General features: G+C 37.4%; 1 protein-coding gene across 1 annotated transcript; it reads right to left on the bottom strand.

Annotated features, from left to right (window-relative positions):
• Window positions 1-258: 258 nt before the first annotated feature.
• Window positions 259-11,147, bottom strand: LOC136812276 (EGF and laminin G domain-containing protein-like). Its single transcript, XM_067068767.1, has 10 exons — window positions 11,017-11,147; window positions 8,188-8,365; window positions 6,710-7,791; window positions 6,120-6,457; window positions 5,007-5,771; window positions 4,525-4,717; window positions 3,828-4,014; window positions 3,413-3,563; window positions 2,108-2,465; window positions 259-1,895 (listed from the first exon to the last, which is right to left on the bottom strand). Exons 1-10 carry the CDS (start codon window positions 11,096-11,098, stop codon window positions 1,537-1,539), a joined length of 3,693 nt encoding a protein of 1,230 aa, XP_066924868.1. The 5' UTR covers window positions 11,099-11,147; the 3' UTR covers window positions 259-1,536.
• Window positions 11,148-16,814: the final 5,667 nt, after the last annotated feature.

The following is a 16,814-nucleotide window of genomic DNA, read 5'->3' as shown; positions in this document are numbered from 1 at the left end:
AGGGGGTCTTTACTAATAAAGTAGGGTATCCAGGGGGGTCGATACTTCAAAAAATCAACATCCTCAACAGTGGGGGTAAAAATTTTTTCTGGAAAAGCCCATTCGGGTCCAAATACAGTATAAAGAAATGCTCTTGTGGGCCCTCTGTCAATGGTTTATAGTTACAGCTCAATGCTCACGGGAAAACTTGAGGAATACGTGTCTACAAGGTCAGAAGAACACAGGTGTAAGAATCAACGAACAACATAAAATGAACGGTTTGAAACGTGTATTAAATTGATTATTTCATAAAAAAGATGATTATCTATAAACAAATTTTATGTCAGAATGAAAACAGGCTATGGAAGGGAATTTATATTCGAAAACACATAAAAAAACATAGCTTCGGTATTTCGAAAAATCAAATTGAAAAGGAGTTCTCTGATTACTGGTGTCGCAAGGCTACATATTGCGATAGGAAGAAATTTCAACAAAAGATTAAAGGGACATAACAGTACTTGCGAAATTTGTAAACAAACTGTATGCTGCGGATACAAAATCAAAACAAATGTCACATGTCAAAATAAAAAATCAAACCAAATATGGCTAATTTTGATTGTTCAATTGTTTTACAAGTTTGTTTTGGACATGTGATTTTAATTGTTCTCTTTAATGACACGTGGTTCGCTCAATGTTTACATTTTACTACTTTTATGTCCCTTTAAGAGTATAAACTAAATAAGAAAAAATATAAAAATCATTAACCTCATTTAATAAAAAGCAGATCGACAAAATTAAAGATTGACAGCATGACAAAAAATCTTTGTACAAATTAAAACAAAAATATTATTATTGAGCAAACGTTAAAAACATTGACTGATAAAAAAATGGGTTACAAAATAATAAATAAAGGTTTTTTTTCAAAAAAAATTATATATGATTGATTATATTGTAATTTTTGTGCACTATCTAAATCGATGCTTTCTAGATTGAAACAGTATTTAGGGTTTCCTCGAATACTGAGGGACCTATAAACTCACTGTAAACGGACAGGCTTATTATAACCCGAAAGACATTTTGCATTCAAAAATACTTCAGGAACTTATCATTTTCATTTCAAATTTCAAAAAAAAGCATGCTAATCACGACATGCCAGTCAATTAGTATTACCTTAAATTTTTTGGTCAAATCTAAACTAAGTGACCTCTTTTTTTTCACTTGCACTCGCAGTGGTCGTTTTATGACAGAAGTTCTTACCAAACAAGGCATCATTCATTCATTCTAATCCAACACCAAATTAAATAGAAATTTTCCAAACCCACAAAGAGCGACTTGTTTGTGACTTGCCATACCAAAATGAACATCCAATCCACGTCACGTCAGTCCTGTCCTCGCCAAAAGGATGGACTGATGCTGCTTCATGCGTGTTACAAAAATATCATCTCTTAATGTCTTTTTTTGTGTATCTTTCAATCAAATATTCTCTTTTTCTCAAAAAATGTTTCAAAAATATTGATAATGATCTGATTTTCCATAAAAAAAAGGCAATCTGAGGTTTTACAGGTAGAAATTATCTTCGCCCTGGCCTCCACCTCCACTACCAGACCCTTGACCGTACGGATTGTATGAGCTTTGCGGCTGGGTTGGCGCTGGTTGGTAAGAAGTGGCCGGCATTTGCTTCATGCGGACGGCGCGCGGTTTTTCTTGTTTCTTGAGGCGGTCGTATTGTTTGTTGGAGCGATTGATGTATTTGTAGGTAAGATACATAAAACCCAAGATGACGACGACAATAATAATGATGACAATGCAAATGATGATCGACTGGGCGAGGTCAGCTGGTTCAACACGAACTGAGTTATCGAGACCAGGAGATTTGGTGAAAAATTGTGTTGGTCCATCAACTGGTGGCAAAACTCCTACAGAACAAAAAATAAAAAAAACTCGGCTTAATACAGGGTTAAAAAATTGGGAAACAAAAAAACATCAATGATGACCCATAGGTTCATCTTCGGTAATTTACTTTCAGCTATAGATAGCTTTCAAAACCTCATGCAAAACAATATCTTTAGCTTAGTTCAATAAACGAGAAAGAAAATAAGGTAACATATACAAAGAAAAGAATTCTCACCTGGCGTTCTAAGTGTGGTACCGCATTCGGTGGCTGGAAGATCGCCGGTAGGATTCCGTTGAACGCCGTTATCAAGGGCCTTCTGTTCATCCATCATCTTAAAGAAATCCAGTTCAATCGATTTACGGAATCGTTTGGTTGTAGTGGCGTGTGGTTGATAAATAGCTTTAGCGCCACTCATACATCCTTCGTAAGCGGTTGGTAGAGTTCGAGATAAACCCGCTTTAATATCTCGCGCTCTACCAATGAACAATTTCGTGGGGACTTCAAAGTTGTCGAGTTGTTCGACGTCACCTCCGTCAACGACGACGATTCGTTCTGTGATGTTGTCGCTCACTTGTAAGTCGTAGTTTGGAACCTGTGAAGAGAGATAAGGGAAAGTCTTTTAGAAGAGTTGTATAGGGCCATATTTTACAACGGGGTTGATACCCTAAAAAATTGAACCCCACCCTTCGCCACCTAACTCAGCATTAATCAAGAAATTCCTCTGAAATTCCAGCCTTTCATAGCGAACAATAGACCTTATCGGAGTTTTCGATTTTTCTAAAAAAGCGATGCACTGTGGGATTGTTTCGAGTGTATTACAATAGAAATCTCTTAGGAATTCCTCGAGGGAATTCTATTGTAATACACTCGAAACAATCCCACAATGCATCGCTTTTTTAGAAAAATTAAAAACTCCGATAAGGTCTATTATCCACATTGAACACTTTGAAAATTAAAGTGGAATGAATTCAAATTGAATACATTTCTTGAAAGAGCAACGCTTGAGTAATTTTGGAGGGATAGATGAGTTTTAAGAGCTAATCTATCATAGAAGAACAACAGGTTCACAAAGCCCGCTACAAACTATTTTTATTGGTGAAACCTTAAGGAAAACAGCACTGGTTTTGGAGGAGTCTTTTTATCAACTTATGTTAAGATGTCTCTAATTTGACCAGAAGTTTTTATTAATCAGTGGTCAAAGGGAAATTTATTCATCTCAGAAGGAAAATGGACTCAACAGGAAAAAGTAGCCCAGAAGAAAATGCGCTATAATCCTAAAGCAAAACCATCTTTCTAACCATCTTTCACTGAGACGGAAGAGCTTTGAACACTGAATATTTGGATTAATAATTATTATGGTAAATAAAATGGCTACCCATCTTCTACAATCTTCCAATCACGTCATTCGAAGGATTAAACAATCAATAATTTTCAGCGTTCAACACATAATTTACCTTGAACATTAAGCCAATCGTGAATGAAAGAAACTCAAATTTTTATACGTACTTTAAATACTAAAGTGAGAAAGGATTACGTTACCTGTAGATAGATGGCGTCATGTGAAAAGTGTACCCTAGCAACGTTGTGTTTATCATTATTAAGACGTCGCTTAGTGATACGCAATGCCTTAACCTCATCGTCGGTATCGAACCCAGAGGATGTCTCGACTTTCTTCTTGAACGAGTAATACCTGAACGAGAAAGACGGGAGGGGATGAACTTTTAATGATTTGCTTACCAGAGATAGTGAGTGATACGTGAAATTTCTTTAAAACGTGCGTACGTATTTTGTCCAGACTTAGAACTTGTAATTGTTGTCTTATTAATCATGAGCATAAATCTGATGCTCTGGATTGGTTCCCACGACTTCTTGAGTATCGTCACAAATCCCTTGAACTACTTACAGAAACGAAAGAGAAAAACAATACGGTAGATATCCAGTGAATAGTACTTACAATGTTAGAAAACCATCAACCAGCGCCAGTGTGACATGTCTGTAGTCTTGGCCTTCCAGTTGAGCGAGAGCTGCGTTGTTTTGTGTTGTTTTGAAACCCACCACGATAATCATCTGCGAGATAGGTTCGTTACCCGCAAACGTATACTCTAAGGAGTTTCCGCTGTTAAATTGTTTGCCCCTTGTAGCTGGAGATGAAACAAATTATTTCATTTACGTAAGGAGTTTAGTTTGGTATCATAAGTTTCCATAGTACACAAAATTCGGAATGAAAGGAATCTATGTACAGGTCAAAGGGTGTTCAAAGAAGACCAAAGACGTAACAATTCTTTATATGCATTCTTCTTTTATGGGTGAAAATTACGTCTAGAAAAAGGTACATACTTTAGCATACTCCTCTTTGAAAAATCAAACTCGCTTGCTATCATTAGTTATTAAAACATGTCTAACGTAATGACTAGCAAGTATATACCCAAAAACTATATCTAAACCGAATACACGATTTTATAAGAATGTCAGAAATTTTCAAAGCTTTTAGATATTCTTAACTTTATCAGTTTTAAGCCTAAAATAATGTTCTTAAAGTATTCTTGAAGCCACATTATGTTCTTATATGCTTTGTTCTTATAAAAAATACGTGTAGCCGTTACTGAGCAATAAAAAGAACTTGAAAGAATACAGGCCACACAATGACTTACTATTTTGACAATATTTTCCGGTGAACGGTGAAACAGTGCAATTGCATTTGAAGTCGTTGTATTGGTCTTCACATTTCCCATAATTACATGGTCTGTTCAACAGCACACATGCCGAACCACACCCAGGGTAGACGCCTGATGATTCCAAACCTTCTGCTGCTCCTCGGATGTCGTGAATACGCCCGTTCGCGTACTGAAAATATGAAAAGTAAGGAATAAATATATTGTAAACATGGCAAACAGCAGTCTCTTCAAACTTTTCAACTGCACCGAACTATGAAAAACACAAACATCAAGATCTTACAAAGACGCTTTACACTAGTGTTTACAACAAGTTTACAAATTTCTTTTGGTGTAATCTCGCCAATCCGTACTTCTATCATTCGAATCATTCCATAATTCGAACTAATTCTCTGTCCCCATTAAAAGAAAACTCTCGTTCTCGTTCGACTTCGAATCACCGAAAACAAAAAAAAACTTACGAAAGATCGAATACAGCCTATGAAACCGTTCTTATCGTGATAGCTTCCACCGACAAAAACTGCTTTGTCATCGACGTTAAACTGCACTGGATCGTCTTGTAGTGGCAGACCTTGAATCATGCGAATACCATCTAAAGTGACGTTCAATTCTTTGAGGTTGAACATCAATTCGAATTCGTGCCAATCGTTATCATCTAAGGTTCGACCGGTGGATGAAATATCGACGTCTTGCTTGATTTGCCCGAACCCAAAGTTCAATAAAACACGGACCATTGTTCTGGACCAAATCATGACTTTACAGTAGTCGCCACTGAAGGGTCCATGGGCGTGCATCATGGTCATGTAATTATACGCGATGGAGGTCTTGAAATCGAACGAGATACTACCAGCGAAGATATTATCGAACGGTTGATCGGGATGGTCCATACCGACAAACGACCACGGTTTACGGAAGGTAGCAGCGTTCAAACGACTACCGAAACCGGCACAACGTAAATGTCCGACACGCAACATGGCTTCGGAGCCACCACCTTCTAAGACTTTATCGAAGTGGACACGACGGACAGGTAGATGGTCTTTGATGGTGAAATTGCCTTCATCCACAATCTGATACTTACTTTGGAAACTGTCACAGTTACAATACTGCCCGGTTGGCCTCCCACCTACTTTACAATCACCACGCACACCGCATGCACAATAACCACGTTGTCCTTTAGCTCCACCCCAATAATAATGGACCACATCGTCACCACCTATCCAATTTGCCTAAAATCGAAAAGAAATAAAAGTTGGTATCACTATCTTAATGATGAGCTTTAAGAGTTGTTCCATTATTTTTACAATGTGAAACGACCTGAAAATTCATCGGCAATCTCCGAGGCTATTGTTGAAATCTATTAGCCACGGCATCTCACACTTTCACAAAGTGTGAACAATGTCTAGCACCGCTATCCTTGTTTAATTAAAAACACCCAGAGGAGAGGTTAACTTAAATACACCCGCCTTGTATCCTCCCTACGTTCTCCATTAATTTCTTTCCTTAACCTGTCCATTTAAAACGCAACAAAACATTTTTAAAAATCAATTCAAGATGTATATGTTACGAAAACTTACAGCAGGAGGACCAGTAGGCGAGAGAAAGATTGGAACACCTTTACATTGCAACTTGATGAACTGGGAACAGGTCGCACTGTTCTTGATCAACTCTCTCATTTGTGTGATGGAAGCGAGGTATTCGACATCAAAATCATTTTTACCAGTATCCGTCAGCACGTTTTTGTCTTTGATTTTGGTATTGTTGATCTGAGTGACAGTAGTTTCGACGGTTTTTCCGAGATCGCACAATGCTTGAACTGGTTCCATGGGTCCGAGGCCGTCAAAATCGATGTAATAGACGTCACTACGTCTTTCGCCGGACTTTCGGACGCCAGCGCATGTGTAGTTGAAACGAGCTGAAGAAAAGGTTTGTTAAGTTCTTGACTTTTTATTTTCAAGTTTAAGTTTAGTTTTTGTGCCCAAAAACATATTAAACACAAGGTTATAAAAAGTCAAATATAGTAGTTCCTATATTTATAATGAATCTCCAAGAGATCATCGTCAAGATTAGTAACGATAGAAAATACAGTAGATTAGTGTGTGGTGGCTATAGAAAAGAAATGTTTTAAAAATATCGTATTGGTCTGTATTGGTATAAAAAATCTTACGTCTGTGACAAGTAGATCCTTCATACAGCGTTCCACGACAATCACAAACAATGTTATCTTCCGTTTGGTTGCATTTGCCACCGTTCTGACAGGGGTTAGGGTTACAGTAATCTTTCAAACTGCAATAATTCTTCACAACGCCAATGTCTGAGATTCTGAAAACATCGTTGAGATTGTCAGCTTTTTTGGGTACTCTGTATAACTCATAATTATTGATCTTGATGTCTCTCATACAACCGGTGAATCCGAACCCAACATTGACAGCTCCTTCAAATTTGAAAATATCACTCATCTTCGACAGTCTAGTTTTGCCATCGACTACGAACTCAACCTCATAACTTTCACCATTTTTGACGTTATTGACCACGAATGAAGCAGAATGCCATTCTCCATCGTGATATTTTTCTTTGGCAGTTTCGATGACTTGTAATCGATGTCCAAGATCAAAGCCTAACTCAACACGTCCTTCACGATCAAGTTTCAGCTGTAAACGTTGTCCAGTTCTGATATGAGTGTAGTTGGCAATGACACTATCGGAAACGACCGTACGGAATTTGAGGGACATTTGAAGACCAGTTTGATTGTAAGGTTCAACAAGTGCTAAGTGGACAGCCGAAGATGGGAAAAACATTGGTTTGTAGCTGGACATATCTGAACAAACTCCTTTGACGTCATTCGATTCACCAACGATTTGACCGACCCCCGATTTCAAGAAATCAATCTCTTGTGTGTCGTCCTCAGGCCAAGTTGTTGAGAAAGTTGCTTCAGAAAAACAACCACTCAGCCCTTTTCGGGACAAGGCTTGGTTGGTGCTGATCTCTGAAGTTGAGAAGGAGTAATAGCCACCAAAAGTTACCATGGACACTGAAAGTTCGTTGTAAGTTGGAGGCGACTTCATGAAGATTGACTTCTCCATTTTACCACGTCCACGATCGATGAAGATAATACTTTCTCGGATGTTTCTCACAACTTCCACAGTATGCCACTCGTTGTCTGCTAAATCTTTGCCCAGATACATGTCGTAAAAGCCACCAATCGGGCGAAGTTTATTTTCTGTTCCTCTGCCATAATCGCCAGCCAGTCTGAAAAAGAAAAAAGGTTTTTCAAGATTTTTGATAAATCATTCTTCCCTTCTAATTTTTCTGAAAGTCAAATTATCCAATCGCAAGTGGTTGAGGTGAATCTCAATATCAAGGGTGGTAGGTAGCCTTGAATCTCGTCAGGAGATTCGGAGATGCACAGAGTAGAAGGAGCTGCAGTGCCTTGATAAAGCACACATTATAAATCAAGCATACAAGGAGATTTAAGGAATTTTTAAGCTGTCTAAATGATCTTTCTGATAAAAAGAAAATTTTAATTACAACAGCAAACATGATCGTTCAGGGGAACTGAAATTAATGCAAATGACGCTTTTAAGGTGTGTGCATGGGGGAGAAAAGAAATAATGAAAAAATAAAAGAATTTCTAGATGAACAAACCTGATTTTTCCTCTGAACAATTCAACAGACAGGAAATCTTTCTTGTTGGCTCCTTGTGCAAACATAATCAAACCAGTAGAATGGATGGTCTTGAACCGTAACTTGATGTGGTTCTTTTGTGTTGTGATTTGCTTTGGAAAGCGATAAACTTTAAAGGTATCAACCCCAATCTCCATATCTGAAAAATTAATGTAAGATCAGTGAACAACAACATCAGTAATTTGTGGTGACAAAGTGCTCTATACCAAGGTAGAGCTAAATTCTTTCATTTTGTAACAACAAACAGTGTTTCAGTGATTATCAATAATTTTAAGAATATCTTATGTGCTTAACTTCAGTAAACCTCGAGTGCTTCAATGAAGATGAAGAAGGTAAGAAGATAAAAAATGCGCTGGATAATTTTCATTGTAACAGTTTGGTCAATCATTGCTGAAAGTTTGAAAAAGTTCTTCCGACACAAAAAAAAATTTCAGCTGTACACCTTTCCCGTAATTCAAACTTCTCAGAAATGGCCTGGGAAAATGTGCGCTCCACTGTTGTGTATAATTTTTTTTCGGAGGTAAACGAACGCGTTTTTGCCTGCGAGGGGTTAGGGAAAGTGGCTTTTCAGCTTCTAACTTTTGATAGTGATCTTCTTTTGGCAAAAGATTTTCAGGGTGGTATAATATCATGAATAGATTGAACATACTAAAATTTGAGGGGATTTTGTTCGACAGAACTTAAGAAAAGCTTAAAAAACCAACTTTCCCTAAGGAAACGCAGGCAAAAACTGGTTTGTTTACCTTCAGAGACCAAACGATGGGGAGCATCAAAATAATGCGCGCGCATTAGTTTTACGAATTACGGGAAAGGTGTATTGAAAGCACAGTGTGATTATACTTTTGTTTGCTACATCGTCTAGGCTAATAAAGGATCTTTTATGCTCAAAATTAAGTTAGAGGGTTTCACTTTGAAGAGCAGTAATTGCTTTAGAGCAGTAATACTGCTTTAGTTGGTCCGTAAATGCAAGTTAACCTGATTTCATGGCAGTATTAGTGGCAGAAAAAAACCGACAATCTACAAAAATTCAATTCAAGTGCCGTAAAACAAAGAACCCGAGACATAAACATTGGGGCAATTTGTATCTTTTAGTTTTCAAAACAGCCGAAGCAAAGTGACAAAAATGAAACATGACAAAGTATCGTCAACTGCTCTAACTTGGGACTATCTGACAAAACATGGGACGGCAATTCAGCCATCATTTCACCGAACCTCCAAAGTCATTTTATTTGAGTTAATGAACTGCGTATTAAAAAATACACAATTTCTCTTTCGCACCGAGTAGACACGCAAATGTCTGGAGCGAAGAAGACCAAATTAGTGGCAAAACGATGGAGCGTTTGACGTCACTTGCGCGGCAAGTTACACACTCATTATTTGTTAATGCCATCGAGCGATAGGCAGTTAGGCGGTGGGTGTTCTCTAATTCTCCAATCGGCGTCCGGTCATTTTGAATGAAAACAAAAAAGTTCAAAAGGGCTCGCTATTAGTGACGATCAGTGAAAGTTATCGTGACATGTTATGACGGAAAGTATGATTGATAAACTTGGTGGAGTTTTAACAAAATCAAATTTGTTGTCAAAGACATTTAACAGTCAGTGAAAATACAGGCCAGATATCAACATATCCCATGTTTCGACCAATTGTCCCAAGTTAGAGCAGTTGGCTATATTGACATTGGAATGAAAAATTAGTGTTTCTGGATGGATTTGAATGAAGGGCGGGTATGGCGCAAACAACCTTAACCCACCCACCCACTTACTGACTTATCCAGGGGATGTCAATCGAACGTTCGATTGCCAATCGAACCAATCGAATTAATCGAATTTACTTGAATCCAATCGAATGATTGATTTTCGATTAGCCGAATTGATTGAACGCCAATCGAATTCTAATCGAAACCGAAAAACATGTGAAATTCGATTGGTTTTGATTAAGTTTGACGAGCTTCGATTAACGTTCAATCAACTTCGATTAACGTTCAATCAACTTCAATTAACGTTTGATCAACTTCGATCTAACTTTAAAAAGTTTAAATTTTGCCTTTGCGGGGCTAAATTTGGAAGATTTTTTGTAACACCACCATGAAATTCCCTTCCCGCCAAAAGAAGTTAGCGGAAGAATGTTATGCTTAATTCCTGGGGGGGGGGTGGTAATCAAACATAAATCGAATTGATCGAACATCCAAGCTAATATCGAACGGTAATCGAATCCAATCAAATAAAAGATGTGAAATTCGATTAGCGCTCGATCAATTCGGCTAATCGAAAATACGACCGTTCGAAAATCATCATTTGATTGGCTTCGATTAAGTTCAATTGATTCGGTAATCGAATTTTTCGATTGACATCCCCTGGACTTATGCCAATTGGTAATAAATTGATTTGTGAGTGACCCCTTATCAGTTGACTGCTGCATATTTTAGCCCTTCTATTTTGTTTTTATGTAATTGATTGTCCGGATTTGGAACTTGATTCAGTCAGGTATTTAGCTACAGAAGTGTATCCTGAAGTTGTTTTTTGTTGAAACTTGAATTTATTCCTATTGCATATTAAAGTATATATAAAAATTTCTCATTGAAATAAAATTTTATAGCAAGATATGTTCAAACATCTAGATTATACACAGATTACTCAAAAAAAGATTGTTTACAGAGATTTTCTTTCTGTTTGAAAACTTTGGTTTGTTTATATTTGCTGAATGGCTTCTCGTTAAAAATTGGTTTGATTTTACAGCTTAATCTCTGTAGCAAACAAACACATGGAAGTTTCCAAAAAGTAAAATGCTTACCAGCGTAGCAGCATGATATGAAGGCAAAAATTGTTAGGATTTTCAGTAAACCCATTTTCTGTCTTCCCACTTTTTCGGCCATTTTTGTTTTTGAGAATACTCGGCCTTCGGAAAGCTTTAGACCCTAATCGTTTCGGTTTGAATGAAGCTATTTGCTGCTCATGTGACGTCAGACCGAGCAATTTGATTGGCTGATTTTATAGTTGACTCATTGATACAAAAATTCCAAGGAAAATTACTCAACTCAACTGTTTGGGAAAACCGCGCCAAAATGATTATTGCGGGTAGGCAAGTAAGCGGAATTTACCGACGTTTCGGCAAATCGGTGTAAAAATTTCACGCAAAAGCTATATTTTGTGTAGGTGTGATACCAGTAAAGTTCAATTGCGAGAATTGAAAGCAAGAATTCAACATCTAAATTCCATCAAGAGAGAGTGTTTCTATTCTAAAATATTAAATTCATATCAGAAAATTCCGGGATCACAATGTAGAGGGTATCCGCAGTTTTCTTGTTTACGCGATACATTTCGATATGTAAAGTAAACAACCACTTGAAAGTTTGACGTGTTTGACACCACCACAAAAACATGCGCCAACGCTAAGCAAACAAAACATATTCACAATAGAATATAAAAAAAACACACTCTCTCTTTTTTCCGCCACAAAAGGCGCATAAGTTAAGCTAGTGAACTTTGCCTATTTATCATTACGCCCTGACTCACAACTAAACTAGAAACACCCCTTTTTCTAAAAGAGGGTGGGGGATATTTGGAAGAAAGTTCGTGGATTTGCAGTGGAATCGGTCCTTTTTTCGGATGGAGTGGTGGAATTTGGCGAAAATTTAGACGAAATTAAGGAAAGATCTTGTACTAAAATAGTGTCATGCTCATCATGGCAATCGATGGCAATACTGTCTTAGTAATTTAAACGTAGCATTTTAGTGAAATAAAAGATTGCAAAGAAAAAGAAAATACCTTTGAGTCATTATGCTTACTTCGCAGAATTCACAACAACCATACATTTCAATTAAATATCTAATTAACGACCCGGTACCAATTATGCAATAAATCAAATTAATTTGTCATAAAAAATGATTCGTTGAATTTTCAAGATTTCAATAAGGAGTTAGGGCGAGCTTGGGGCGAGTTAAGGAGTTTCTTAAAATCAGTGTTTTCATTTGTAATTGTGCGTAAATCCGATTACTCGCGATAGCCGGGTTCGATTTCTCGATCTTTCCAGTTTGGTTTCCCGATTTCATTTGCCTTTGCTCGCACTTGCTAGGATATACTCTTTTAAATTTTATATTAGATATATTAAGAAAGGCTGACCACGATAAAGATATTTGCACAATGGTTTTCTATTAAAAAATGACAATCACCGGAGTTTGCAGCCGTCATTACGGCTGTTTTATTCGAACTCAAATGGGAAGTCTTATTTGCTGGTCCGGTTTTCTTCTAGTCTGAATCACAGACCTCTACAAAACCTCAGGTAGTATCTATAACGAGCACGAATCCGTTAGTTAATGCAAGCAGTCTAGTTTTCTTCCTGATGGGAACTTAGAATAATTTTGAATACAGCTTTTCGACCGTAGCCGCCAATTGCCACGTGGTCATTTTTTTGTCCGTTTTACCACCCTAAAGTCGTCCCAGTCTTTTTTCGGTTCTAGGACAATTGCCCCCCGTGACAATTGCCCCCCGTGACAATTGCCCCCCGGATAATTGCCCCCGGATAATTGCCCCCGGGACAATTCCCCCCCTAGACAATTGCCCCCTGGACAATTGCCCCCAGACAATTGCCCCCAGACAATTGCCCCAGGACAATTGCCCCCAGACAATTGCCCCCGGACAATTGCCCCCCAGATGTCAAAAGTCAAAAAAGATGTCAAAATTTATGGTGATCGAGTAACTCGATTTTAGCCTTAATGTTCTTATAAAAAACCTCATCTTTGAAATATCACCGAATAAATAAATCGCACCTGGGTTTTCTCGGAGCCAAGAATATTAAAGCGACAACATGAAAGAGCGTTCCACCATCGTCCCACCTGAGCGTTCCACCATCGTCCCACCTGAACGTCCCAGCATCGTCCCACTTAAGCGTCCCACCTTTATTTGTTCTTGGTCACACATGATTGTTTTACAGTGGGTATATTATGCAGACTATTTTCTCTGTAATCGTCAAAAAGTCTCTCTTGAAAAAACCATACAGCATAGCATTCTTGAATGCACTTTCCAAGTCTAACAAGAAAAATTATCAAAAAGACTAACGATCACCCCATCAAGAATTGTCTCAACGGCGATTGTCTGAATTTTTTTTTTTTTTTGGGGGGGGGGGATTGTCTGGGGGGCAATTGTTTTGTGGGGGCAATTGTCTGGGGGGCAATTGTCACGGGGGGAAATTGTCCTGTCACGCTTTTTTCGCACCTATAGACAATAGAAAAAGGTTGAAAAAAAGTTGGATCGAACTTAGGGAGAGAATTAAATCGATTTTCACGCCTGACCGCGCGACTACGGTCGAAAATGATGAGAGCCACCATAATCATAAAAAAGCCTAAGCTTTGGAATTGCTTTCCTGCACCAGTAAGACAAATAACTAGATGGTATTTCCATCGAAGGTATTTCACTTTATAAGGAAAAGCCCTTTCTTTGTTTCACGTATACACTGGTTTCCGTGACCCGGTCTAATTGTAGAGACTTTTATCAAGGCGTGATTTGTGTTTTTTCCACAACGGAAGAAAATTTAAAGTAATATTTTTCACTCGTTTTGTGATACGGATAGGTGCATGCATTTTCGATTCAAATTTAAGAAACGATGTAGGCTTACCTCTTTGTTTTTGATTCTATCACCCATCCTGCTGTTGTTCAATTTTTGAGCCGTCTCTCTCATATCCTCAAACAATGGATCAATCACCTTCTCATTTTGCTGGTGAGAAAAATATCTCCGCATTTTATTCTTTTTTTAAATAGCCTGGTAAGGGTGTTCTAAACCTAGTAAAAATTAAGAAATTAAAATTTTACAAACAAACAAATGCATCCTGAAAAGGTTATTTCCGATGACTGATTTACTGACTTGTCTTCATTTTTAAATATGGTACAAAATAACCACTATCAACCACCACTATTTCACTATACGTGTGTAGACTATATGATTTGAAAAGCTTCACAGTAATGAATTTTTTATCATACTAAACACCCTACTTTCCACGTTTAACTGCTGTTTGAAAAAATAAACATCCAAAAGATAGGTTAAGCTTAGGGATAAATTTGACTTATGTCAGCTTTTGAAGAAAGATAAAAAGCTGACGTCAAACTCGAACCCAAACTCTTGGTCCACTTTTAAAGACTATGATAGCGCTCATGAAAGGATGTATCGCGTCCATCAGTAAAAGCAAGTGTTGCAAGTGGACGATATTGAGCTAAAGTAACAATTTTGGAAATAAAGAACACTTTAATTCACACCCTTTAACTAAAGTTTAATTTCCAGTCACTTTAGAGTTTTTAGGTTACTAACAATCCAAAGCCATTTAGTATACCTTCTAAGATATTATTCAAAATTAATTTAAAAGATGTTAGACATCCTAAGCGTGTTGTCAATACCCTGAGTATCAGAGGTTAAGTTTTCAAAGAAAATAGTAACCTCTGAAGACAAATAATAGAAATTTTATCGCGCATGTGTCAATCTAATCACTGTAGAAAAAATCAAAGATGAAGAGCAAATATTACCATATTAATGTCTAGCAGACTGTATCAGTATGAAGTTTACTATTTACGAATTCCCCAGAAACCTCCAAGTGTAGTTGAAATGAGTTTATTTCGAAAGAAATCTTTTACATGATCCCCAAATGTATAACAGTAATTACTAAACTTTTAATTATGGAAATGTCACTTTAATTGAATCGAAATAATAGACAGATTTAATGTTATGATTCTCTATCACTGACTCTTTTTACAAAGCATTGATGACTTTTTGTAAGTTGTGTTTTCAACGACGGGAATAAAAATATCGACTTTGACGCTCATCCAAGATCTTGGATGGTCGTCATGGTTACTTTTGTCTTCGCTGATTGCGCGATGAATAGAATCTCGATTCGTCGGCACAGCGTAAATATATGATTTTGAGCTGTGCTTTTCACGGTATGTTGTCAACCTCTAAATTCATTACAATGTACTTCAAATTAAACAGTATTTGGTTGTGAAATTCGACACCATTTCAAAAAATGAAACTATTTGAAGCACGTAAGAGCGAGCGTAAGAGGACTACAACCATAAAGATTCTGTCTCTCACATTTCTCACTCACAAAGATACGGCAACAGAAATAAGGGGCTCTACTGAAGTTACCAATAGGAAAAATAAAATAATTTTTTTGATCAGGGTAGAAGTATGAAGTATGGAGTTCTACGAATGAGACTGAGCACGTAACCCGCGGGGGGAGGGGGGTAAACGACGAAAACGTATGTGCGGCCCTTAAAGGTCTTTTTCCCAAACTTCCCAAAGTGCACTGTAAGGGTTGAGCAAAGATGAGAAGAAAATGCACTCTAAGGGTGTAAAATTTGGAAAACCTGACCTAGCTTGCCTCAAAATAGTCCACAATTTTCAGAAAAGTGCACGTTTTTCGCCCAAATTTAATGAAATTTGACTGATTTTAAAGGCCTAACTTTGGGCTGGGCGTACGGTCGTTTATGAATCGAGTGCTCGCCCCCTTGAGGCACGTCAATAATTTCTTACCTATAAATGGCTCATGCTCCCTCTAGAAGCACCTAACGTTCCCTATATGCGGACGATGACTATGGAGAGATCCCTTTATTGCAAATCTTATTTAGAAATCAAAACATTCGGTCACAACCGAACCTTTTGTCTTCCAAATGATCATCGGAAATTGATTCTTAACAATTCTACCACAAAAATTCAAGTGGAATAAAATCTCCTCTTTGTATCAAAACCATGAAGCTTTTTATGATATTGTGGTTTTGGAGGGTTTTGTAAGTTAATAAAGGGCTTTTAATCCTAATTAAGCTGACCAGGAAAAATTTTGTAAAAACGCTAGTCAATTCAAAAGATTTTCAAAAGGATGAAAATAAGCCATATGATTTTTTAGAAATATAATACCAAGTGTGAAGTTGGTAAAAATACCAGCCTTGGCATAAATAGGTGTTTTATACAAAATCCAGATGTCATAGGTAGAAGATACAGGGGTGTGACTTGTTTTTCTAAAACGTCCTAAAGCATTTTGAACACTGACTTCGTCATTCCAGTTGCTATACTAAAGCTCTGGAAGTGCTGGAAGATAATAACTCTCGCAAGCCAATTGTGATTGAATATAATCTTCTTCTTGAGCAGGTAGATCTCTAGCTTCTACTGCAGGGCCCACGCCATGAATTTGAAAGTGGGGGGGGGGGCAATAAATATAGAGTCTAAGGAGGCGCAATGGTTGCTTTACTTTGCAAAAAAGTGGGGGGTACAGTGTACTGTACTGACATTAAGAAGCTTATATCTAACAAAAAGAACAATTGACTTGACTCGAAAATTTTACAATCTTGAAATTTTATCTCACTAAATCCATCCTCAAATCGAGTAAAAACCTTAACAAAACCTTTTTAATTATATGTTGTTTCCAGAACCATTACCTTCCGTAACAACCACAAATGTAGCAATTTCACCATCAACTGAGTTTAACTCACTTTTCGAACAAACTCAAAGAAGTGAAATAAAAGCACAAAAGGAAAAAAAAACCATTAGAAATAATGTAAAGCGTCAAAAATGTTACCTTCGCGAAAAAAATGTTGGATGGATGTTCATAATAC

Source organism: Clytia hemisphaerica, unplaced genomic scaffold (assembly GCF_902728285.1).
Source record: "Clytia hemisphaerica strain Z4C2 unplaced genomic scaffold, Clytia hemisphaerica genome assembly, whole genome shotgun sequence".
In the NCBI taxonomy this organism is placed as follows: Eukaryota; Metazoa; Cnidaria; class Hydrozoa; order Leptothecata; family Clytiidae; genus Clytia; species Clytia hemisphaerica.
The sequence above is the reverse complement of the archived record's forward strand: the minus strand, read 5'-3'. Positions and strand labels throughout refer to the sequence as shown.